The following is a 26,969-nucleotide window of genomic DNA, read 5'->3' on the forward strand; positions in this document are numbered from 1 at the left end:
AACGAACGAAAAGGTGGCATCGAATTTAAAAGCAACCATCCAAGCGCATGGCTTGCTGCGATATTCCTATGATCTTGGCAGTGGAGGTTGCTGACTTCAACGAGTCAATTGAAAGACGATCGCACAGGATCGTGTTGACGCTGGACATGCCAACTTGTTCGGGAGAATATGGAGTGAAAAAAAATAACTTCTGCGTCAGCTTCTATTAGTGCAGGACAGTGTTGGGAAATGTACATTAAAACACTCTGATTATGCGAATATTTACATTTTATCCAGTCAAATTTCATGCGCCAAACAAGCCGAAACCGTTTCCAAAAAAAATGTAGGGGAAGTGGGGGTAGCACGCCCATAGGGGTTAAAACGCGCCACCCCTGAATAAGGTTAAATATCCCCATTTTGATTATTTTCAATAGTCTATACGATAAAGCAATGAAAAATATTGCCATTGGATACATATATTTCATGATTTTTCTCTAGTTATACATGAAAAACTCGAAAAAACGATTTTTGCGTGTTTTGATGCAATTCTAGCTCGGTGGAATTTAGTCTTTCTGTCGCTGTTATACATTGAAAAATTAATAATTGAGCCATGAGCCATGCTGCTTACTCGTGTTCTTTATGTTCCACACGTAATCGTCAAAAATGGTTTTAAAACGATTTTATGGGCCTTCAAACTTCTGAGGTCGGTGTGGGGCATTACGCCCATGCTCATTTCGTATGACCGAAACAGCTGAAACATTCGGTTAATTGCCTTAATGTAGGCAATTAAAATGAAAATCAGTACGATAAGCACATGCGCGTTTTAACCCATCCACTGGCGCATCTCACCCCGCATGGTTTCAAAATCATTTTTTTTCGGGTGCTTTTTAAAAATCAAATTTCTGTGCAATAAAATGGACAATTAGATATCTGTTATCGGTAGTCAGTCGCAGATATGCTGTTCTTCAGTATGCGCTGATGAAAACTAGCTGAAATGGTGGTTTTCATTGATAAAAATGGCATTTTCCTTAACGTGGGCGTCCTACCCCCAGTTCCCCTAGCCTATTCAGATTGGGCTATTTATGACTTTGTTAAGTGAGAGGGTATCCAATTATTACGAGGTGTTCAGACTGCAGCAAGATAATATATCTTGACGTTTCCATGTTTCCGCATTTGCACGCTAATACAGGGTTGAATTCAAGGAGAGTTTTAAAATTTAATTTGCGAAATCAAGCATTTGTGTGGCGACAATCGAACATTTTTTTCTGAACAAAGTTTCTACGAAAAAAAAAAATAAAAAAAATATGAAAAGGGATTTTCGAAGAATATTTGAAGCTCTCATTAAGGATAATGAGCGAAGGTACATTCATTAGTTGGGTGCGCCGTTCTTCGGGGAATCAAATTATTCCTCAATTTATTTTTAAGTTTAAAAAGGATTTTGATTCTGTACTATGATCGTACTATTAAATCTAGGTTTAAGTTGAATACTTCATGTTAATTCTAGAGAGCATCTGTTTTTTAAACAATTCATGTTGAATAAGTGGAGAATAAATAATTATCGTCATTATTTTTCATCATATAAAATGCTTTCCACAAAACCATCACAATCCGAGTTATTCTTCAGCGCTCAGAAGATTTCCATCTAACATGCATTCGACCCTGCTGCGACAGAAAGAGCATGACTGTCAACTACGAAACGAAATGAAAACAGAGAGAATTTTCTCTCTGGCAAAGAGAGCGTGACGCTTGTCAGTTTTGTTTTGTTGAATTTCTCCCTGCATCCCAGTTAGAACGAAAGCTCTCTCGTAATAATTGTTCGTAATAAATTCTTCATGACTCTTTTTAGCGGGTATCTTTTGACAGCGCAAAATGTATGGAATATTACGTAAATAATGACATCATAAAGCGTATTTACCCTGAAACGCCAATTATTATGTCATTAATGGCGTAATCTGAATAGGCTATTAGAGTCGTGCCGGCGTGCGGTCAGCATTTACATGAGATTTTTTGTTTCGGCTCGTACGCAGCACAAACAGCACAGAATTGAGTTTAATTACCTGTGGGTCAAGGAATAGAAGGAGTTCTGTCCGTAGGTACTGATTTATTCGTTCTTATCTCTAAAATGAGCAAGGAGTAATGAAATGAATTTTTCCTACCAAAAACGGTTATACGTTGTGAAATTATTGTACGAAAATAATAATTGTGGGGAGAAAAAATAGTAAAAAGCTTGTGATGACTGTCGTCTGCTAGGCGTGGCTGCCGCTCCGGCTGCCGTAGTTTTGTTTTTATTTTTTTGCATGGAAGAAAGAATGAAAAAAGAAATGTCAACCATTCCAGTCCCTGGTGCAGGATCGATCGTGTTGTAGAAGAACGTAGTAGAACGAAACACATTGTGTTCGCGTTGGATTGATTTGAAATACGGTTTTCGTCTTCTTATCTTCAAAATAACTTCGACCATATATGTTTAGTTGCTTACCAAGGTGACTATGAATTACCTTCTCAACTAACAAACTATTCATTTCCCGTGGCACTCACGGAGATGCAGAGGATTCCTCGGTATCTTGTAGCAATGAGTGTCGAACTAATTTTCCTCTCCTTATCCTAAATTTACCGTGAGGACGTGACCGGTATCGTCATTGGTCTTGAATTAATGGAGCCCCAAATCATGTACAGTAAGAATAGCTTTCTAATCCCAAGAAGATTATTTGATTGGTGAATTGTGCATATTTGTTGTTTCTTGGCCAATCACGACTAGCATCTACGATGTATACAGGCAATCAAGCCAATCAAGGAATCGATCGCACCATTGATCCGAGTTGTTTGTTTTTCACAAATGATTGTTTGCTTTGTCTGGAGCCATCTACATTTTTCGGATGGCCATAGCTTCGTAGTGCACGAAACATAGACAGTAGAGACAAGAAAAATAAGAGTATTAGACCTTTATAGATGGATGCCCTGCATAAACCACATCGCGTTCCCCAAAATATCTCTTACTTCCCTGAAGGGTTGTTTACCTCGGGCCACAAGAGTAACTAATAGTTGGAGGCCCCATTTTCGGAGCAGTACCAAATTATGTGATGGATGTCTTCATAATCTACAGGGGATGGACAAAATAATTAGGATAGGCAAATTTTGGGTAAAATTAGATGTGTTGTAACTACCTTAGTTATCATCCGATTTTGACAATTCAGGCATGCCTGAACTAGAAAATTAATGCAGTTTGACGGTATGGCCATGGAACCGACTATGGCCACCGGATTCCGGAGATATTCCGGGTTTTTCGGAGGTAGGTTCAAAACCTTAAATTTGAGGTGGATATTATGAGAAGTTGTGGTTAAAAATTAAATAATATTAGTAACCACAAATGAAGTAGAGCTCTTGCTGATTGGAACCATATATTGAGATTTGGAATCGGACCAGAATCAAGTGAGATATGGCCATTTCTTTATAATCGGTTCCGATCGATACATATCAAAGGGGTCAGGCCACAACTTCATTTGAATCTCGCTTTTTGTTAGATGGTCCACTATGATTTTATTCTAGAAGGCCTCTAATGTGTCAAGAATGAAAAACCAATTGAATAAACGGATCCTGGAGTTGCTGGGATGTCCCCGGGGAACCTGTGAATGGGGACATTTAAGTTTTAGCACCAAAATCAGTCATTCGACGGCTCTTTTTTCATGGTTTTCGATCAGGAAGCGAAGTATGAATATAAAATGGTCCATTGACGGCTCTGATCGCTTCCAGGACCTACAGATTGGCCCCGGGGTACCTGTGGAAGGGGACATTTTAGTTTTACCACCAAAACCAGTCGTTCGACGGCTCTTTTTTCATGGTTTTCGATCAGGAAGCGAAGTATGAATATGAAATGGTCAATTTACGGTTCTGACCGCTTCCAGGACCTACGGATTGGCCCCGGGGAACCTGTGGAAGGGGACATTTTTGTTTTACCACCAAAACCAGTCGTTCGACGGCTCTTTTTTCATAGTTTTCGATCAGGAAGCGAAATATGAATACAAAATGGTCAATTGACGGTTCTGACCACTTCCAGGACCTACGGATAGGCCCGGGGGAACCTGTGGAAGGGGACATTTTAGTTTTACCACCAAAACCAGTCGTTCGACGGCTCTTTTTTCATGGTTTTCGATCAGGAAGCGAAGTATGAATATAAAATGGTCCATTGACGGCTCTGACCGCTTCCAGGATCTACGGATTGGTCCCGGGGAACCTGTGGAAGGGGACATTTTAGTTTTACCACCAAAACCAGTCGTTCGACGGCTCTTTTTTCATGGTTTTCGATCAGGAAGCGAAGTATGAATATAAAATGGTCCATTGACGGCTCTGACCGCTTCCAGGATCTACGGATTGGTCCCGGGAAACCTGTGGAAGGGGACATTTTAGTTTTACCACCAAAACCAGTCGTTCGACGGCTCTTTTTTCATGGTTTTCGATCAGGAAGCGAAGTATGAATATGAAATGGTCAATTTACGGTTCTGACCGCTTCCAGGACCTACGGATTGGCCCCGGGGAACCTGTGGAAGGGGACATTTAAGTTTTACCACCAAAACCAGTCGTTCGACGGCTCTTTTTTCATGGTTTTCGATCAGGAAGCGAAGTATGAATATAAAATGGTCCATTGACGGCTCTGACCGCTTCCAAGATCTACGGATTGGCCCCGGGGAACCTGTGGAAGGGGACATTTTAGTTTTACCACCAAAACCAGTCGTTCGACGGCTCTTTTTCATAGTTTTCGATCAGGAAGCGAAGTATGAATATAAAATGGTCCATTGTCGGCTCTGACCGCTTCCAGGATCTACGGATTGGCCCCGGGGAACCTGTGGAAGGGGACATTTTAGTTTTACCACCAAAACCAGTCGTTCGACGACTCTTTTTGCATGGTTTTCGATCAGGAAGCGAAGTATGAATATAAAATGGTCCATTGTCGGCTCTGACCGCTTCCAGGATCTACGGATTGGTCCCGAGGAACCTGTGGAAGGGGACATTTTAGTTTTAGCACCAAAACCAGTCGTTCGACGGCTCTTTTTTCATGGTTTTCGATCAGGAAGCGAAGTATGAATATAAAATGGTCCATTGACGGCTCTGACCGCTTCCAGGATCTACGGATTGGTTTCGGGGAACCTGTGGAAGGGGACGTTTTAGTTTTAGCACCAAAACCAGTCATTCGAAGGCTCTTTTTTCATGGTTTTCGATCAGGAAGCGAAGTATGAATATAAAATAATCCATTGACGTCTCTGACCGCTTTTAAGACCTACGGATTTGTCCCGGGGAACCTGTGGAAGGGGACATTTTAGTTTTACCACCAAAACCAGTCATTCGACGGCTTTTTTTCATGGTTTTCGATCAGGAAGCGAAGTGTGAATATAAAATGGTCCATTGACGGCTCTGACCGCTTCCAGGATCTACGGATTGGCCCCGGGGAACCTGTGGAAGGGGACATTTTAGTTTTACCACCAAAACCAGTCGTTCGACGGCTTTTTTTTTCATGGTTTTCGATCAGGAAGCGAAGCATGAATATAAAATGGTCCATGGACGGCTCTGACCGCTTCCAGGACATACTGGTTGCCTCCGAAGAACTTGTGGAAGAAGACATTTTATTTTTAGCACCAACACCAGTCATTCGGCGGCTCTCTTTTCATGGTTTTCGATCAGGAAGCAAAGTATGAATATAAAATGGTCCATTGTCGGCTCTGACCGCTTCCAGGACCTACTTATTGCCCCCGAGGAACCTGTGAATGAGGACATTTAAGTTTTAGTACAAAAACCAGTCATTCGATTTTCCGTAGATCCTGGAAGCGGACAGAGCCGTCAATGGACCATTTTATATTCAGTCGAACGACTGGTTTTGGTGGTAAAACTAAAATGTCCCCTTTCACAGGTTCCCCGGGGCCAATCCGTAGGTCCTGGAAGCGGTCAGAACCGTAAATTGACCATTTTATATTCATACTTTGCTTCCTGATCGAAAACCATGAAAAAAGAGCCGTCGAACGACTGGTTTTGGTGGTAAAACTAAAATGTCCCCTTCCACAGGTTCCCCGGGGCCAATCCGTAGGTCCTGGAAGCGGTCAAAACCGTAAATTGACTATTTTATATGCATACTTCGCTTCCTGATCGGAAACCATGAAAAAAGAGCCGTCAAATGACTGATTTTGGTGCTGAAACTTAAATGTCCCCATTCACAGGTTCCCCGGGGCCAATCCGTAGATCCTGGAAGCGGTCAGAGCCGTCAATGGACCATTTCATATTCATACTTTGCTTCCTGATCGAAAACCATGAAAAAAGAGCCGTCAAATGACTGATTTTGGTGCTGAAACTTAAATGTCCCCATTCACAGGTTCCCCGGGGACATCCCAGCGACTCCAGGATCCGTTTATTCAATTGGCTTTTCATTTTTGACACATTAGAGGCCTTCTAGAATAAAAACATCTAACAAAAAGCGAGATTCAAATGAAGTTGTGGCCTGACCCCTTTGACAAGTATCGATCGGAACCGATTATAAAGAAATGGCCATATCTCACTTGATTCTGGTCCGATTCCAAATCTCAATATATGGTTCCAATCAGCAAGAGCCCTACTTCATTTGTGGTTACTAATATTATTCAATTTTCACCCCAACTTCTCCTAATATCCACCTCAAATTTACGGTTTTGAACCTACCTCCGAAAAACCCGGAATATCTCCGGAATCCGGTGGCCATAGTCGGTTCCATGGACATACCGTCAAACTGCATTAATTTTCTAGTTCGGGCATGCCTGAATTGTCAAAATCGGATGATAACTAAGATAGTTACAACACATCTAATTTTACCCAAAATTTGCCTATCCTAATTATTTTGTCCATCCTCTGTACATAGATTGCTGTCAACCAGGTTAACTCTATAAAGATGTGCGTTTAGTAGAGATGTGATAGGACGTAAACGTAAGTCTCGACATCGCGTCTCACCTCTGAAACACGCTCGTGCAGAAACATCAGGAAACTATAGAAGGAACAAAAAATAAGAATTCTATAGTGGTCACTGTCAGCCATGAGTACTAATTAGATACGAAAGTTATTGTACTAAAAAATTTCCACTACCAAAACCCAAACGCAACTAAATTCCCGCATTCCAAATCCTCAAAGGAAGTCAAAAATATCCTGTCGCCCGCAGCAGAGTAGCCCGCATTTGGCGTCGCCGAACGACCCGGCAGTCTCTCGCTTCGGCGCCGGTTCGTTTGGCCGTCCGCATCAAAGTTTTTGCTTCCTGACTTTGCATCATCGAAATCTGAACCAGCACGTTTTTCCCGCTCGTGCACCTCTCTGGACCGTCTGGATGACCACCAGCGAGGGCAAACGTACCTACTAGCTGGCAGAAGCTCACTCCTGGCCTGACGATCAACGTTGGCTTTCGGGAAACGGGAACCGGCGTCGACGGAGTGAAGAATCAACAGCGTGAGGAAACTCATAAAAGTTTAACCCGGGTTCCGGGAGATTTTTTCCCAGGGAGAGTGGGTGCATTCATTCGACTGTTAAACTCTGAACTCTTTAATATGGTGGATGTGTGTGTGTTTTGGCTGGAAAAGCCAGTCTGCAGACAGTCCGGGCGGAATATCCGTGCTTGCGGAGATCTCATTTGTAGTTAACATAAAACACGAACGAGTTTGAATTGGAGCGATAGGGGTAGAAAAAGCGGCGAGTTATCTCGAGCAAATAAGAGGACACAAAAAAGTTAATCCACAATTTAAATATTTTTAAATAACACCCGCTACTGGTACGAAACCTAACCCGACGAGTTTGGAAGTGCTCTGCCTGGAAAACCGAAAACCAGTCCAGCGATATGGGAAGGCGGAATACTGAAATCAACATTTTCACAGAGTGGTTCACGGTTAAGGTTCATAGATAGGATTAACTTGAAAGTTATTACAACATAGATGTGAACCACAGAGTGTTAGTTTATAAATAGTTAAATATATTTTCAAAGAGTGAAGCGAGTAAACCACTCACCTTTTTGGGAGGGGATATGAAATACCTAATGGTTTGATGTTATTTTTTGTTGCTTATGGATAGCAATATGCTCCTTATGCCTTATGATGCGCGACTTCCCTCAGTGTTCTGGGCCATAAGTAAATTATTTAAAACTTCTACAGCTATTAACTTTCGATCTAACTATTTGTCAATTTGATAAGATACTTTGTCCTCAGCGGCTTCAAGAAAAATTTACCGCCAGAAACAATATTACCTGACTATGGAAGGTGCATGGTGGCGGAGCAGAGTGCAAACAATGCTCAAAAATGTAAAACGCGTATGAATATGGAACGAAAGCATACCAAATAAATATTACCTTTGGCGCACAGTAAAGGTCTTTAATTTATCTAAATAGGCAAGCTGTTTCATTAACCAGCTTAGTATTACATGTGGTGTTGGTGATTTGCGTTTTTCCTTTTGTTTTACCCAATACCAATTTACCACCGCCCAACGTAAACCAGTCATATTTTTACTTGATTTCCCATTCAGATGGGACCAACTTCCGGTTTGCTACACTTTATGGCACCGTCGTATCCATTTTAATAACCAATCGATTCAGACTTAAACTGTGGCCCCGGACGGCGATTCATTTACAAAATTAAATCCACCCCAACCGCAGTCACAGCCAGCTCACCGTGTCCAGTTCCCAATGGTAGCCAAGTTGTGTCGCCAAAAACTTCTCCTTGGGCCATTACGAATTCGACCTGTCTCGTTTTTTTCCCTCAGCCACCCGTTTGGCGAGTATGCTCTCACTCGCAAAAAAAAACAACGAATCTCCCTCGGTAGCCATTTGTCTACGGTTCCATTTTCCCACATTTGGTCCATCTTTCGTCGGCGAAACGCCTCGATGGTGGCTCTCCAGTCCGTTGAGGGTGCTTTTTATGGTGCAGATTTTTCCTCCCTGTTTAAAAATACGACCGTACGTTATTATACAATTTCATGATTCCTCGGTTTTTATCCAACAAATGACCGGCTTTTAGTGGTCGTAGTGGGTGGCGATGGCGGACATCGCGTCATCGCCGTCGCGTCCAGCCCAAGGTGGCCATTCCAGCGGAGCTCATTCGGCTGCGAGGAGATTATTGCGCATAGCGAAAATGGAATTTGGCAGTGGATAGCGGAAATTGGTCCCGATGACGACGCCGGTAATTTTATGGAAATATTCAATATCATACTCCTGCAGTTATGAGCTGTGGTAAAATATTTAAGGTGAATTCTTTGCTCCCAAGTTATTGGCGGTTGAGCTGCCAATGGTGATCGATTTTCACGGCGATGAAGCATTATCTGCACTTGCACAAGCTCGGGACATCGAAAACGTTTGCGACTGAATTTCTTCGCGGTATTGTTCTTATGTTCATAGCTCTGGACATGTCAAGTGTGATAGATACAAGTTCACAGTCGAGGTCTGAATACGCCCATTTATGTAGATGCATATAATGCAGAAATGCAGATGCAGAAATTATCCATTGGTCTATATTGGTTGTTGTGTAAATATATTAGGAGCCGTTTGACCGTAAGTCATCAAATCGAAATTCGTTTGGTTGACAATCAATAGGTCGAAAGCTGTTTGACTCAATATGTCATTTGGCCGGTAAAAACATTAGGCCGAAACCCGTCTGGCTAAAAGTCATTTGGTAAAAAATGTAATCTTGGCCTAAAGTGACATACGTCATTTGACTGAATTCGTCTTTTTCCGAGAATGTAATTTGTCCAAACAGATCCTTTGGCCGAAAAATTCGATTGGTCATTTGACCGAAATGGTCGTTCGGCAGAAAGGCCTATTTGGTCGAAATGTCATGCGGCCGAGAGTCTTACAGGTCATATGGCCGAAAATGTTATTTGGCGAACCGTCTATACGGCCGATGTTTGGCGATGTAGCCAGAAATGTCGTTTGACCGAACAAATTATATGTCCAAGACCAAATATGTCGTTCGACATGATGGAACGTTTCTGAATCAGCTGAACATGTTGTTTGGTTGGGAAAGGAATAATTCAGTTTATTAGATGCAGACCAGATACAATCAAACACATTATAGATCAAACTATGCAAAAATCACTGACAGTGGACCTTAGCTCAAAGTGTGATGTACTTTGTATTTGTTACATTGAAGTATGTGACGCGGTTCTATTAACTAATGTATAGAGTACTAAAAATTATGATTAAAAATTACCACATTTTACTTTTGGTCAAATAACGTCTCATTCAGTGGACGATAACACCTCGATGTGAGAACGCATGTTTGTTCACTAGCAGATTTGTTTTAGGTTTTCTTCTTTTTTCGAAATTGGAATTCGTATCTACCGGTCTAATGAATTCATATAATTATTATTATTATTATTATTGTAAATCAAATCTGAAGCTCTCAACACACGTTTGTTCGAAAAACTATGCAAATAAGTGAATGCAGATCACGAGGTCCTTCAATTATTCACTGCCGTACGTTGGTAATCAAAAGGCAATGTTCTTAACCGCGTTTTGGAATTGAGGGATGCGATTAAAATTTTCTTGCAAAGTCTAGGTCAACATTATTTGCTTGTCTATCTAATTAAGAAGGTAGACAGAAAAGTATCGCCATTACATTTCAGACATGAGCGCAATTCGCTGAAATTGAAGTTACATGGCAAGAAAACCAATCAAAACACTGGTAAGTAAGTAAGTGTAGGAAATATTAAAATGTTAAATTAGATGCAGATCTTAAATTGGAAATTTCGGTTATCATGGCAACTATGGAGATTTTCTTGACTTACTGGAGCAACAATTTGGTCAATATTTTCCTGAGCTGGCTCAAGAAAAATGCTTCATAAGTTTGCAGCTCGGTTTTTATTTACATTGGTCGTGGCTAGCCTTCAGAATGAATATTTGGACATGTGGAAAGCTTCATCATCGGTGGAAAAACTTGAACCAGTTTTGGTGTGCAATATACGAAGCGTATTGCAAATCAGCGTTCCAAGCTTTGGAGATTCTAATACTGTTTGCTTTTAATTACCTATGCGAGAGTGGATTTGATGGGAAAGATGGAAACCACGTAGCAAGAGTATTGAATACGATTGCAAAAGAACTTGAATTTTACATTAACGATTAGGTTGTAGTTTTTGTTTGAATGTCTGAACATCGGATTCGCGGTTCCGTATAGTGCAACTACACTATTGAGCTTGAGCTTGAGCTTGATTGACTGCCCGTAGTTGTTACTCCATTATGACCAGAACAGCTGTTCTTGCACAGAGAACCAACAGATGTTTGCTTGGGACTAGCGCACACATCTTCGATGTACAAGTACTGATGATGTAATCACTCGCCCACTGCAAGCCGAATATAACTCTGCACTTGCCACGAGTTCATACGGAATTTATTGGAATTTTCGGATTAGGTTCGAGAGGCATAGGTCCGTCTTGGTTAACGAGCTGCCAATGTGATAGCATAAGAGAAAGCAACTGATGGAATTTCTAATTGGATGTAGGAAGCGAGTTTTTTAGTTCATTTCCAATTCTAGCAGCAACTGATAAAATAGTCAATTTAAAGGTATAAGATAGTAATGGAAACGGTATGGAAGTCCATTTCCAGTTCTAGCGATTGCTAGGAATAGATAAAGATACAAAGTAGGATAATGGAACGGACCTGGGATTGAACCTACGACCTCCTGCGTATGAGCCAGAAGCAGTAGCAATATGACTACCAAGCCCGTTTCGTATAGTGCAACTACACTAAGGACTGTTCAGTTTATAAAGAGGACACTTTGTATTGTCGATGTTTTTTAAAGCATCAATCTTTTTAGAAATATGTTTTGTTTTGAAATCCAATTAGCAACGCAACAATTCGAACTCAGAAATTTGCGATATTCATAACAATCTCAATTTATAGGATTTTCAACAGCTCCAATCGTTTATATTCCATTTTCGGGCTGCCACAGGATCTTCTTCTTCTTCTTCTTCTTCTTCTTCTTATTGGCATTACATTACACAGAGCCGCCTCGCAGCTTAGTGTTCATTAAGCACTTCCACAGTTATTAACTGCGAGGTTTCTAAGCCAGGTTACCATTTTTGCATTCGTATATCATGAGGCTAACACGATGATACTTTTATGCCCAGGGAAGTCGAGACAATTTCCAATCCGAAAATTGCCTAGACCGGCACCGGGAATCGAACCCAGTCACCCTCAGCATGGTCTTGCTTTGTAGCCGCGCGTCTTACCGCACGGCTAAGGAGGGCCCCAGGATCTACCATTTCTGAATATAGAAAAATCATTGACAGTGAGCTTTTCTCCGATCTCCTTGATGATTTTGTTGACATGCCGATTTACATTTTTCTTACAAACTGTAAATTTTGCTTATAAAAAATTCTATTGAGAAACCTATGCTTACTCGAAATTCGAGAATCTTTGACAATAGGCTTCATTTTGTTGGATTTAAACTATTTTATCTCTTTTTAAAAATTACATATGATTGACAGTGTATTATAATATACGATAAGGCAAACTCTATCAAAATTGATCAATCTGGCTGTTTTATATCGTCATGTAAAAGTGTCCTCTCAATAAACTGAACAGTCCTTATTGAGCCTCTAAACCAAACGTTTTGATTAAAAAACGGTTCCGTTTCTCACATTAAACTTAAAAAAAAAAATCACAGCTCGCTTCCAAATTTACTCTTCTCAGTTCATACTTTTCATTGCTCATTTCTCACTAATCACTCCTCTTTCCTCACAGTGAGACATGAGACTTTTGGCATCTTGGCTTCTTCTCAATGTGCGAAGTTAGAAGGGATTGGTGAGAGGTGATTCGTCTCATTCTTGATTTCTTATTCATTACATCCATAATTAATTCTCACAGTGGATAATCAGAAATGAAAAGAAAGACATCTCACTGTGCAAAGTGTGATGTTATTGATAAGTGAGAAGTAAAAAACTAAGAGTGAAAAATGAGATGTGAGAAATGATAGACAAATGATAAGTGAAACGTCTCATTTTTTAATTATTGCCAACATCCTACTTTTTAATTCTCATTCTAAATTCTCATTGTAAAAAGTGACGAGTTTGAAATATCGAGTGAGAAATGACTTCTTGCTTCTCATGAAAAGTTTGAAGTGAGATGTCTAACTGTGGAAGATATGAAGTGAGAAACAAGAAATTATCTTACTTCTCATTTCTAACTTTCACTTTTCGCTTCTTACTGCGAGAAGTGAGAACTGAGTAGTTATTAGTGTAATTTCCCTCTAAAAAAGAGAAATGAGAAGCGATTTAACGAAAAGTAAAAGGACATTTTCGAAAATATGACATGTTCAGTCAAACGACATTTCCGACCGCATGACTCACTTGGCCCTTCCACGTGTAAACGTCCAGTTTTTTGTCTAATGCTAGGTGTTATGTTTTATATCTGTGCGAAGAAGAAAATAAAAGTTTAAGCACCATATTGGTTTCAGTTTAGGTTCCGAGGAACCTGATGAGACATCTCACAGCCAAGGAGATTGCGTTGCCCATAAGCACACTTTATAAAAATGTGGAGATCTTTTTAAAACGTTCAATATCAAAACTGTACTCTGGGAACATTTCATGCTTCAATGTTCAATAATATACGAAATTAAAGAATCATTCATAAATTCAGATCAAATATTAACTGGAAGTTTAGAATTCTTGCGCATTTTCTTTTTCATGAAAAAATAAACAACCTTCTGGGTATCATTGGTAACGAGAACAATCAGCGTTTGCTAAGATTAGAATTCCAGTTCCAGTGTCAGGAAAACAGTTCTTGTCAAACTTTTTATAGCATCCGCTGTGAGCGTGGGAAGCAGGAGCAATAGTTTTGACACAACATACTGTACCGCTCATAAAAAAATCTACTCTTCCGTTCATTTTTGGTCGCAACGAAAAATACGCGCCAGATAGTCGCCTAAGAAAAACATTCCTCCAGAAAAAAATATACTTCGATATTTTTTTAAAGTTGGTAGCCACGTGGTGCATTCCTGCGGTGAATGCGTGGATAGCACGTGCTATTCGTACTGCGGAGAATTTTTTCACATCTAAGAGAGCATGGAAAATGATCACGAAAGTTGTCATTTTATTGCAAGGCACAATATCAAAATTTTTAAATCCTTGTTTCAGGAATTACCTAAGAAACAGAGTTGAAACTGTTAAAATAAACAACAAAACATAACAGTTTTGCGTTTCGACAAGCGGGTGTTTAAGATTTCAAATGCGGTTTATAAGGTTTTTAAACAGAATTCCGTGCTTATTTGACTTTTTATTCTTAGGCAGCGTTAAAGTGACTAACGTTCTGTGTTATACATACAAAGGTTAGATTGTAAACATCAAATTAACATCAAAATAAAAAGACACTTATCCAGTAATGCCGACATTTTCATTATTTTTTTTTATTAGTTTAAATTTATTATGGAACAACTCATTTCTTCTGTTCGACGAGCTACGACGAGGAAAACTAATCGTCAAAGTTTGACCAAAGCACAGCTGCCAGTGTTGTTAAATGTCATTTGCATTCGTTTGTATAATTTTTCCAGAACTTGTTCAGAAATTAGCTATCGGTTCCTGAGGTATGTCGAACTTATAGCCCTTAAATGTGCCTACAACTTTGTCTAATAAGGCATTGCTGTAAATATGTAATCTGGGGCGTGGGAGGCAAAATGTCATTCAAATGACATTATGTCAAATGACACGTGACATTTTGGAAAGTTTTCACACTCCAGCCTCAGATGTTATATTTAGAGCAATGTACCCTTGGACAAAAATATAGCCCTACTCAAGCGTTATGAGTACATCTAAAAATATGAAGTAAATTTTTCTTCTGAAAAAAGTTATGAACAAATTAGTCAAATGACATGCAGATGACATTTTACAAGCCTGACAGCTGCAAATATTAAAAGAAAGCTGCACATCTCCGGTGACAGAGACTGGCTAAACGGTTTTGTTGGTCGTAGTCCGAAGATTTCATTCCGCAAACCTAAGGCATCTTCAGCATCAAGAGCTAGGGAATTGAACAAATATACTGTCAACAATTTCTTCGATTTGTTTGAGGACATTTTGGAGAAAAACAGACATTAGGCAATTCACATTAACAAAGCTGACTAAACTGGTGTTGCTACAGTAAGCATCAAATGTTCACAACGTTTGCTCTAACAAGTAGGGTAGTGGAGGAAATACCTGCTAGCTGGTTGGACGACCTCATTTGCCTTCTCTTTAAGAAAGGGCACAGACTGGGGTGCGCCAATTACCGAGGAATAACTCTCCTTGATTCGACGTACAAAATTATGTCCCGTATTCTGTTCAACAGATTAAGACCGCTTGAAGAGTCCTTCGTCGGCGAATATTGATTTCAAGGCGGCGTACGATTCAGTGACACGGAATGAATTATGCTTGAACATGGTTTTCCGGCAAAACTGATACGGCTGAATCGTTGAACGTTGAACGAATCGAAATCAAGTGTAAGGGTTGCGGATGGGACACGACCGAGATTCCGTAGATAAGGCCCTCACAACTTCAAATACACAGCTTCATTTAATTTCTTGTCAGACATCGAATGGTTTTTTTAGAAATTGATTGTCTTATTATTTTATGATGAAACAACTAAAAAATATGTTATCAGAAATGCAAATGTTTGCAAATATCCGAATTTGCTGAATTTATTTTCTAACCAACGTGAATTTAAAAATTAAAAGGCAGAAGATAGCACCCAACAGCTATGGAATCCTTCATTCAGACCAGTTCTCCACTTCAGCGCCACCGACGAGTGGAGCGCCTAACGTAATTCAGCGGAACGCCGACGGGAAACGGCAAGATTTGACAAAAAGTATATAGGCCAACCGAAAATTTATTTAAATAAGACATTTTACAAAACCAATTCGATGTCTAACCAGAAAGGCCTAGCCTGGATTTTTGAAATGTTGCATTGCTCAGGATTCCATAGTTCGGTTTTAAAACAAGAACGAAAAAACGGGTATCTGTTTTTTAATGCTTCAAACATTTCTTGTTCTCACATGGGATGTAAATCTATAAATTATTTAGGTAGCATTGTGGAGCTTCATCTACGGAATCCTGATCATAGCCCAAGCCGCGAAGAGCAAAAAACCTTCGATGTTATTAACACAGGAGCAGTGTGTGGCATACCAAAATCTGCATCTTTTCATGTCCTTAATTAATGTGCGACATCAGTTAGTGTTAATAGGGAACTCCAGATCCAGAAGAAAACAAAATTAGTAGAATAATAGTAATTAATCTTTTTCGGAAGACGTTTATCAACATAACCATTTTTTGCTTGTTGACAATAAACAAACAAAGCATTGGCTGTTATTGGTAACGGCTAATATCAATGTTTGCTAAGACTAAAATTTCAGTTCAGTGTCGGGAAGCAGTCAATGTCAAAATTATTATAGCATCCGCCATTATGGCGAACGTGGAAAGCTGGGTGGCCATTTGGTCATTTCCTTCAACAAGCTCACCCAACTGCTGAAGATCCTGTGCTATTGATCGTAGATGGCTACTCATCGCATAAAAAACTGACAGTGACAGAAAAATCTAGGGATAATGACGTGACCGTTCCAGCACTACCTTCTCATTATACCAACAAGCTTTAACCATTGAATGTGGCCTTCATGGCCCCATTGAAGACTCATTACACAAACTCATTATGTAAATGCCAGCGGAATTTTCTTGCGATCAAATTCTGGACGCGTTCGCCAAAGCTGCTACAACATCGATCGCGATCAACGGTTTTGAAAAGACAGGAATATGACCATATTATGTAGGAATTTTCAGTGATGAGTCATTCGCATCTTCACTGGTATTAGGTCAACCAGAACTCGAACCATCATCATCGCTTCAGGAAAGCATCCATCTTGGCCATGAATCACCTCATAAGCCAAAGGAAAACCATTCATTAAATCGGGCAGCAGATGCTCTTCAAAGCAAAGAAAGCAATCGTTCAAATACAGATTCATCCTTTGATGTGCCATCCATCAGTAAAATTTTACCACTACCTAAAATTGTCAAACCTAAAAGTTACGCGAAAACGTCGTCGAAATAACCTCTGACGATTACAAAGTTTGACGTATGCAAAAGCAACGAAAGACATCAAGGCAATCACATTGGGCCGGGAAAAAAACTTTCAGAAAAAAAATCGAATGTCAAGAAAATTTGCTGAAGCAGTCAAAGATGTTCTTTGCATGTTATTTATGTGGACTTGGCTTCTCGAATTCCATCAATGGACATGGTTGGCGTGTGTGCAAGAAATGCACAATGTGGTTGCATGTCACGTGCCACGATGAAAGTACTACAATACTTGACAGGTGTTAACTATTTCTTTATAAGACAATAGAATTAAGAAAAGGTTTTCATATATGCATAACGTTATTGTTATTAATGTCTTTATTTGAGAGGTTTTCAGCCCTAGACTGACTCACATCTTTAATAGCATAAAGTTTTTTTTCTATCTTTTTAAATAATTCTATCCATAAGACTTTCTTATTATTTTTTAAATTTTCATTCAAAATCAAAATATCACAAGTCAGTCAATAATTAGTGTTTATCCTACTTGCAATACCTCCGACTCCGCTGGAGAACAAACATTTAGCTTTCCGAGATATCTCTATATGGTGCACAATGAGCCAATATGATATCTTATAGGTTTAGGTTGTCGGAAAACCATGTTGAAATATGAAAAATCTATGGACTTCCTTAAGGTGTCGGTTTCACCAACTTTTCCCCTACGTTAAAATCACATTTTTAAATCAATTAAAATTGAATCGTGACAGCGTGCAAAAAATGTCTCTCACGATATGCAACATATTGTAGGTGCAAATGATAGGAAGGTAACTGCCTGTAACAGTTACTAAACATAACAAATTTAATCAAAATATTATGCAATTGTCAGGGAAAATACTCCATTTCAGGGTTGCTCAATAAATATCTGTATTTTCGATTTCTTAAAATCTGTAGCATCTGCATGGGGAATTATGCTCAAAATTTTGTATGAGTTTCGAAAAAAACAATCATCATGATAGTTCAAAACATTTTTATTGGTAGATAACGATTTACACTTAGCTTAGCATCCTCCCGATATGGATGTGGATATCTATGACATGGGTGTGACCGATAAGATAACACGAAACAAATTCCCGCATCAGTAGTAACGTATGTGTTTGCCCAGCAGTGTTCCGATAGCATCGCGTAACTAATCACGCAGTCGTTTGATTCGTTCAACATGAGCAACTTTTTCGAAACCGTTGATCCGACCATTTTTCGGTCGTACATTTTCTGGTCCGCGGTACTGGGCCTCAAAATGTTGGTCATGTCCATACTAACGGGCATGAAGCGGCAAGCCAAAAAGGTCTATTATAAAGTTTAGATATCCAAGCCAAGAGCATTATCGTATAACTTTTTTCTTCAGGCTTTTGCCAACCCGGAAGACGCGCCCAAAGGTGTCAAGCCGGTTACCAACGATCCGGACGTGGAGCGTATTCGGAGAGCGCATTTGAACGATCTGGAAAACATTCTTCCCTTCTTCGTCATTGCATTCCTATACCTGTTCACCAATCCGAGTGTTTTGGTGGCCACAAATCTGTTCCGTGCGGTGGCCGTGGCGCGGATTGTGCATACTTTGGTTTACGCCGTGTTTGTCATTCCCCAGCCAGCCCGTGGGTTGGCTTGGATGGTGGGATACTTCAGCACCGGCTACATGGCTGTCACAACGATCCTCGCATTTCTGTGATGTAAGCTAATAATAGATTATGGAAATAATTGATTCTAATAGGACTAGGCACCAAGACGGGACAATAAAAAGTGTTTTGCATTTTTTCTTAGTGATGCCAGCCATGAATATTAATGTCGGGTGACCATGCGGTAGTCAGTGTCTGTGTCATCAATTCAGGGCACGTTTTGCAAATCACTTTTTGATGTTTAATAATGCTCTTCTGGGTGGACCATCTCATTGTTGGGAAGAATGTTAAGCAAGGCAAGAGTAGGTTTGAAGAAGATATTTTCACTTTTCACACAACAAACAAGTATCAAATATTCTGATAATGAATACACAATTGCAACTCTAAAACATCTTCCAACTGTCAATTTTCTGCTGCCAACTTCTCACATTGCAATCTTACTTATTAAGTATAAACATAAAGAAAGAGCTCAAGCATCTGACAAATCTAGTAGAAATTTACAAATTGTGGCTCATTTTTATTTTTTTTCTTTACTTTGTACTGCTTGCAAATTACAAAAATCGTTTGCGAGGTAAACTACATGCTTTTAAATCTGACGAATATAGTTTTAGTACCTATCCATTATTTTATCGCCAGACCGGCATATCTACTGCAGAGAAACTGCGATGTTATGATTATCAGTCTAATATTCGAGATTAGGTCTCACATGTCTTATAGCATTATGCTTTTCACGAAAAATCGTGTTAACTGTTAACCTTAACTGTTTAAGAGGTTAGGTGGAGGCCAGCGTATCGAACGAATATAACAAAACTATATTCGATTTGCCCTTCGCATGCTGCCGTGGAATCATTTTGTTCAACTGCCACCTTAAATAAATTGCCGCGGTCTTGTTAATTGTTGACGTTGGTATGCAGGAGAACATTGGTGCAATGCTTGTTTCTGATTGACAACGTAGATTGTTCGATGCTTTTGAACAGCATCAATCTGAACATCCGTGCCAGAACATTTCTTCAAACTTATTTTCACCGTTTCAAGAAAAACTATCTATCCCTCGTCTAGGGACAATAGTTTTCCAGCGACTACGACAACATTATCTTTACCGAAATATGGCTTCGACGTGACTTACGTGACTCTGAACGATTATTCCGTATTTGGATATGATCCAGCCTTTTCAAATTCTTCTGACAATATCAAAATACTGCAACCCTCACTTCCAATTTTAAAGAGCGACAATCATCATGCCCTACTCGTAGCCCAGCGGTTGCTCATGAAGTACCTGAAGCCAACATGCAACTGAACTTTAAACACTGTAATTTCGACTTTTCTTGATCCTGAGCATGCACCAAAACTGGTCATCTCTAAGTATCAACATGGTTATACCCCACAGCGTTCCTGATTTCTAGAACCAGCAAAAGTGTAACGACAAAGTGTTTATCGACATGGGCTTTCCTAGGAATCCCATTTCTAGCATACACAAATCAGATTGCCACTGTACCTCTTCGCAAGAAAAAGGGAGATTTCTACGCTCGGATATTAAATTGAGGCACCACTTAAAAATTCTCTCTACATTTCCAAACAGTAGTGATTGTGAATCAGTCTAGTGATAGAAATTTGGAAATACCAATTTTGGAATATATTCTTGTAAATCATAGTTCGATCCACGTTACTTTCGTCTAAATTAGTGACATAGGAAAAAGAACCTTATTTGCATAAACGGTTTGACAAAAACATCAGATTTGTAAAAAAAAGCATAGGTGAGCCTAAATTAATAATGTGTTTTTGGAAAACTTAACAAATTAATATTGTTGTTGGGTAGCTTTCCCTTCAACGAAGGATTTTTCTTTTGTGTTTTGAAAACCCCAAGTGCACCAGAGGTTTTACGGTGACAGATCGCCAAGGTGGTTAGCAGCATCCGGTGAAGGTGTGAGAAGGCTCCCGAGACTCATCGTAATAGGGCTCACCAACTGTTCCACGGTCTATGATCATATCACGACCGGGACATCCCTCAGACTCCCGCTTCTACACGACACACTCAGACTCCCGCTCCGATGGTCGTAGTCAGGACGTTTGGTCGTCAAAGTACAGAACTCAGACCACTAAGCTGTCTGCTCCTGTCCATACTGTTCATCGCTCTATCTCGCACTCTCCGAATCCTTGACGCTGAGTCGTCGAAACTGGCCGTATCGTTTGTGCCAAGCAATCATCGTGGCGTCCAGCGCTCCTCTTTAATATTGAGTGAGGCATATCGGCGCTAGTTAATCGGACCGACGTTGCCCATTGCTGATTCTCTCGTCTCTCGATTCGTCGTGTGGGCTCTTCGTGATTATCGTTGTTGAGTTGGACTGAGCTGGTCTCCGTCGTTCTCGATTACCAACGAGCCTAGATTTGGACGTCGCCTTCTCCGAGTTGCCTCGCAACACATTCCTCGAATCGTCGGTGTTGGTTGTGACACCCTAGATACTCTACGACGTCGCATGCAGCCCAACTCATCGTTGTTTCGACAGATGCAGCTACATAGAACGGCGCCCATCGTACATAGTAGAGAAATGATACTTGCAAGTAAGTTAGTCAGATTCCTTTGAGCTCTAAGTAGAAAAATCCACCCCAGAATTTGTAAAACAAATGTAGGAAATTACCTAATATAAGCATGCTGTCATTTTCAAATTGATTTTCGATCCTTTTAGTTTTTTTTTTAAATTTCATTCGGATATCTTTTTCTGACTTGGTTCGCTTCCGTTTGGGTTGGTCAGAGACAATCGAGTGTTTGAGCCTCTCTAGCCCGAGAGTAGGGATCCTATAATGAGAGATATGCAAATACCTACTTTTTCAGACGATTTAGCAACGCTGTTACTTTGGTTAGCAAACGCTGCCAGCACTTGCCGCAGCGCAAAATGTTGAAGTTTGTATATGACTTTGCATTTGATGACAATTTGGAATATGTTTGTCTGTCCACCAACAGTGTTTAAATAAGCATTATCACTTAAATAAAAGTGTAATACAAATATGCGAAACACGATACATAAACTATATTACTTCTGCTCGGGAAAGTAAAACAAATTGTTTATTCGATGAAACTTTTCTTAAAATCAATCTCAATACCTCCCAACCTCGTCTCAATCTGCAACAATTTATTTATTTATAATCAGACTAAGGCCGAAGTGGCCTGTGCGGTATATAAGAGTCTTCTCCATTCGGCTCGGTCCATGGCTACACGTCGCCAACCACGCAGTCTACGGAGGGTCCGCAAGTCATCTTCCACCTGATCGATCCACCTTGCCCGCTGCGCACCTCGCCTTCTTGTGCCCGTCGGATCGTTGTCGAGAACCATTTTCACCGGGTTACTGTCCGACATTCTGGCTACGTGCCCGGCCCATCGCAGTCGTCCGATTTTCGCGGTGTGAACGATGGATGGTTCTCCCAACAGCTGATGCAATTCGTGGTTCATTCGCCTCCTCCACGTACCGTCCGCCATCTGCACCCCACCATAGATGGTACGCAGCACTTTCCTTTCGAAAACTCCAGTGCGCGTTGGTCCTCCACGAGCATCGTCCAGGTCTCGTGTCCGTAGAGGACTACCGGTCTAATTAGTGTTTTGTAGATTGTCAGTTTGGTACGGCGGCGAACTCTATTCGATCGGAGCGTCTTGCGGAGTCCAAAGTACGTACGATTTCCAGCCACTATGCGTCTCCGAATTTCTCTGCTGGTGTCATTTTCGGCAGTCACCAGTGAGCCCAAGTACACAAATTCTTCTACCACCTCGATTTCGTCACCACCGATGCAAACTCGCGGTGGGTGGCTCACATTGTCTTCTCTTGAACCTCTTCCTATCATGTACTTCGTCTTCGACGTGTTGATGACTAGTCCAATCCGCTTAGCTTCCCTCTTCAGTCTGATGTAGGCTTCCTCCATCTTCTCAAAGTTACGTGCCATAATATCTATGTCGTCGGCGAAACCAAATAGCTGGACGGACTTATTGAAAATCGTACCACTCGTGTCAATCCCTGCTCTTCGTATTACCCCTTCCAAAGCGATGTTGAATAGCAAACACGAAAGACCATCACCTTGCCGTAACCCTCTGCGGGTTTCGAAGGGACTCGAGAATGCCCCTGAAACTCGAACTACGCACATCACCCGATCCATCGTCGCTTTGATCAACCGTATCAGTTTATCCGGAAAACCGTGTTCGTGCATTAGCTGCCATAGCTGGTCCCGATCGATTGTATCATATGCGGCTTTGAAGTCGATGAATAGATGATGTGTGGGCACGTTGTATTCGCGGCATTTCTGCAGTACTTGGCGAATGGCGAACACCTGGTCCGTGGTGGAGCGTTCGCCCATAAAACCCGCCTGGTACTGCCCCACGAACTCCCTTGCAGTTGGTGCTAGTCGACGGCATAAAATTTGGGAGAGTACCTTGTAGGCGGCGTTCAGCAATGTGATTGCGCGGTAGTTGCTACAATCCAGCTTATCGCCCTTTTTGTAGATGGGACACACGACACCTTCCATCCACTCCTGCGGCAAAACTTCCTCCTCCCAAATCTTGCAATCTGCAACAATAACAACGTTCATTTGGCTCACGTTTTGACAGTTCTCAATGCTCGATTGGCTTACAATGGCCGCTTTCGCATATCTCTCATTATAGGATCCCTACCCGAGAGTGGTGCTTAAGCTGCTGTACACGGAAGCGTTCAAGTACCCATTAATGGGTATTTTCGTACCCATTTCGTAGAAAAGCGGCATAACTCATTTAATGGGTAAACTCGATTTACTCATTAATGGGTATTCGACTTAAACTTCAAATAATGAGTACTTTTCACACTAGGCTTTCATTGTTAGAATGGGTAAATAAACCCCATTTTTATTTTCCTTCAATTGAGGTTATGTCATACAGATTTCGTACTCTTCCAGGAAGGTTTTGAAATGGATAAATCAAAAAGCAAAAACTGCCGCTATTAAACGAATAGATTGAGCCACCGTAGACATGTTCTGTCAAAAGCACATGAATAGAAATGTGCGTACACGGGAGAAAAAAAGTACCCAAAATTGAGTATTTTTAAACTTACTTTTGAGTTATTTTTTCTCTTCTCTTTCATCCACTCTTTCTTTTGTTGTCAAAAACAAAAGAGCCAAACAATCCAACGACTCCAGTTCAATACGGGAAGCCAATTTTGAGTTTTATTACCTGAGGTCGAGATTGAGTGTAAATAAATTTTCTGTTGGGTACTTTTTTAACATGGGAGTAAAGGCAAACTACTTCGACTCTACTTACTCAATTTTGGCTTCCCGTACGGATGTTCGAGGTTGGGTGAATTAAACTCACTATTGGGTAGTTTATTTCTTCCGTGTACAGTGTCGCCGTTGTTTTGATGCGGTGAGTGCAAAATGAGTTACCTTGATTGATCCATTAAAGAAAATATAAATATTGGATAAAAAACAAGGAATTTAATATATTTTTTGCAGCGTTTGCACATTATAACCGAATTTAAGTTGGTTGAATGAAACCGAAAATAAAACAGAACTGTTGAGCGAGCCGTCTTGAAGGATTGCTTCGACACTTTTCTGCCCGCGTACGGCCACCGTCTTCTTGTGAGATTGGTATCCAGGAAATACTTGAAGTTCCTTTCGAGGTTCCTTTTGCTCAGAGAGATGCAAACTTCTTGGGAGTTGAAGGAATAAAGATCTGTCTATAAAAACATGTTATATGTTACAAAAGGGTAAGTGATGAATGAATGCATAGAAAAACTTACTTTTCAGCTCAGTTGACAATATCTTCCGATATCTTTTGAAATTTCGAACTTTTCCTAGGGTTTTTCGGACCATCACACCTTGGAATGTGATCTCCAAAAAATGCTTTCTTGTGGGCTGCTTTGTTAATTTTCGTCCACGGACTTTCACTGGGGCAAAAAATATGGCGGCTTTGAATAATTAACACCATGGGCCAAATTTACCCATTATTTTATGCAAGTTGAGATATTTTATAATGGGGTAAAATTAATCAATTTATGCCATCAAAAAAATGCCCATTTTCTGACATTCCAGAATGTTTGGGTACTTTCAAATGTCCGTGTACGTTGTGTGCACGACACTTCTTCTTCTTCTTCTTATTGGCATTGCATCCCCCAATGGGACATTGTCGCCTCGCTGCTAAGTGTTCATTCAGCACTTCCACAGTTATTAATCGCAAGGTTTCTAAGCCATGTTACCATTTTTGCATTCGTATATCATGAGGCTAACACGATGATACTTTTATGCCCAGAGAAGTCAAGACAATTTCCAAACCGAAAAGTGTCTAGACCGGCACCGGAAGTCGAACCCAGCCACCCTCAGCATAGTCTTGCTTTGTAGCCGCGCATCTTACCGCTAGGCTAAGGAGCGTGGATTCGGGAGCACCAGTCACGTTTTTGTGACTCAAAATTCATTGTCAACTTCTTAGTTCACTAATTCATGATCGATTCTTTTGTGTGTTTGCTACACTAAGGAAAATGGACGTTTGATTTTCAATTAAACGCCGTATGAAAATTTGCCACAAGAATGGCTATGAATTTCAATATGTTGCCATATGAATAATTTACTGATTATGGATCGACTGTACGTTTTAATTTAATTTATTGAACGGCTACTCAGTCTTGCACTTATTACAACGAGTTTTTTATTTACCCGACGTTTCGACACGGGGATTGTGTCTTTTTCAAGGGGAAAATATTTTTGTTGTTTGTCGTCGTATGTTTAGTCTAACTTGCACCGTCTGTTTGTCTAATTGTCCGTACATGACTTCGGAAGCACTGTTATCAATTTTTGATAACAGTGCTTCCGAAGTCATGTACGGACAATTAGACAAACAGACGGTGCAAGTTAGACTAAACATACGACGACAAACAACAAAAATATTTTCCCCTTGAAAAAGACACAATCCCCGTGTCGAAACGTCGGGTAAATAAAAAACTCGTTGTAATAAGTGCAAGACTGAGTAGCCGTTCAATAAATTAAACTTATGAATAATGGTTTTCATTTAAAAGAAGTAAAGTGCGGCTGACTGGGTTCAAACCATGGAAGTCGGGGTCGGGAGTCCGGTATGTAGACAATACGGTCATCGACGCTTGAAAACACCGGTAACCAGTAATGCAAGGTAACTGCGTATAAGAAGCACTGTTGGTGGAATAATCAGTCAAAGATTCATAAGTGTAGTGTACCCTAATATGAAGACGACTCAGTTTAAACCGTTTTCTCAAAAGCTTCCGTCACCGTTTCCCACGGTGTCAGGCCATTTGACCGAATGCCGATTGATTGAATAGTCAAAAAAGTGGACCGGTGCGCCAATTGAAATTTTATCGGCGGCGGCGTGATGTATCATTTCCAGCTAGCGTTGGCGACATGGCGGAATTAAGCCGTTGGTGGCGGCGTGGGTCGGCGTGGGCTAAAAGTTTCCCAAAAGTTTCTCCAGGAATTCCTCCAGCAGCTCCTTCAATAATTCCTCCGGTAACTCCTCCAGGGTTTCCCCCTAGGTTCCTCCTGGAATTCCTCCGGAAGTTCGTCCAGAAATTCTTCTGGATGTTCCTCCAGGAATTCCTCCGGAAAGTGCTCCATAAATTCCTCTTGAAGTCCCTCCAGGAATTCCTCCAGAAGTCCCTCCAGGAATTCCTCCAGAAGTTCCTCCAGGAATTCCTCCAGAAGTTCCTTCGGGAATTCCTAAGAAAGTTCCTCTGAAAGTTCGTCCAAAAGTTCCTCCGGAAAGTGCCTCCGGCCGTTCATCCAGGAATTCCTTCGAAAGTTCCTCCGGGAATTCCTCCGGAAGTTTGTCCAGGAATTCTTCCGGAAGTTTCTCCGGGGATTCATCCTGAAGTGTCTCCGGAAGTCCAGCTTCCGAGAATTCCGCTAGAAATTCCTCCATGTATTTTCCCCAAAATTCTTAGCTGAATTCCACTCGAATAGCGTTTAGGATATTCCTAGAAGTTCCTTCAGGATTTCTTCTAGAAATTCCTAAAAGGGGGAAGGGTCATTTGGACGAAACCCTTTCGGCAGAAGGCCATTTGGCCGAATGCCACTAGGCCGGAAATTGTTTGGCCGAATATACCATTTGGCCGAACAGACCATTTGCCTGAAAATCATTTTGCCGAAAGGGTCGTTTGGCCGAATGTGTCGTTTGGCCGAATGGGTCATTTAGCCGAAAGGTTCATTTGGCCGAAAGGGTCATTTGGCTGAAAGGATCATTTGGCCGAAAGCGTTGTTTGGCCGAAAGGGTCATTTAGTCGAAAGGGTCATTTAGTTGAAAGTGTCATTTGGCCGAAAGGGTCATTTGGCCGAAAGGGTCGTATGGCCGAA

The 26,969-nt window shown here is 40.8% G+C and overlaps 1 protein-coding gene across 1 annotated transcript; it reads left to right on the forward strand.

Moving 5' to 3' along the window:
* Nucleotides 1–18,138: 18,138 nt before the first annotated feature.
* Nucleotides 18,139–19,102, forward strand: LOC134203963 (microsomal glutathione S-transferase 1-like). The gene is made up of 2 exons (XM_062678801.1): nt 18,139–18,322; nt 18,383–19,102. The coding sequence occupies exons 1-2, from the start codon at nt 18,197–18,199 to the stop codon at nt 18,701–18,703; spliced, it is 447 nt and encodes a 148-aa protein (XP_062534785.1). The 5' UTR covers nt 18,139–18,196; the 3' UTR covers nt 18,704–19,102.
* Nucleotides 19,103–26,969: the final 7,867 nt, after the last annotated feature.

The sequence above is a fragment of the Armigeres subalbatus genome, unplaced genomic scaffold, assembly GCF_024139115.2.
Source record: "Armigeres subalbatus isolate Guangzhou_Male unplaced genomic scaffold, GZ_Asu_2 Contig302, whole genome shotgun sequence".
In the NCBI taxonomy this organism is placed as follows: Eukaryota; Metazoa; Arthropoda; class Insecta; order Diptera; family Culicidae; genus Armigeres; species Armigeres subalbatus.

What these genes read in the sequence shown, in the direction of transcription:
- LOC134203963 (XM_062678801.1), top strand. Translation starts at nt 18,197, where the DNA reads ATGAGCAACTTTTTCGAAACCGTTGATCCGACCATTTTTCGGTCGTAC. An exon ending in TGAAGCGGCAAGCCAAAAAG is followed by an intron (nt 18,323 to 18,382) that starts GTCTATTATAAA and finishes TTTTTTCTTCAG; the next exon opens with GCTTTTGCCAACCCGGAAGA.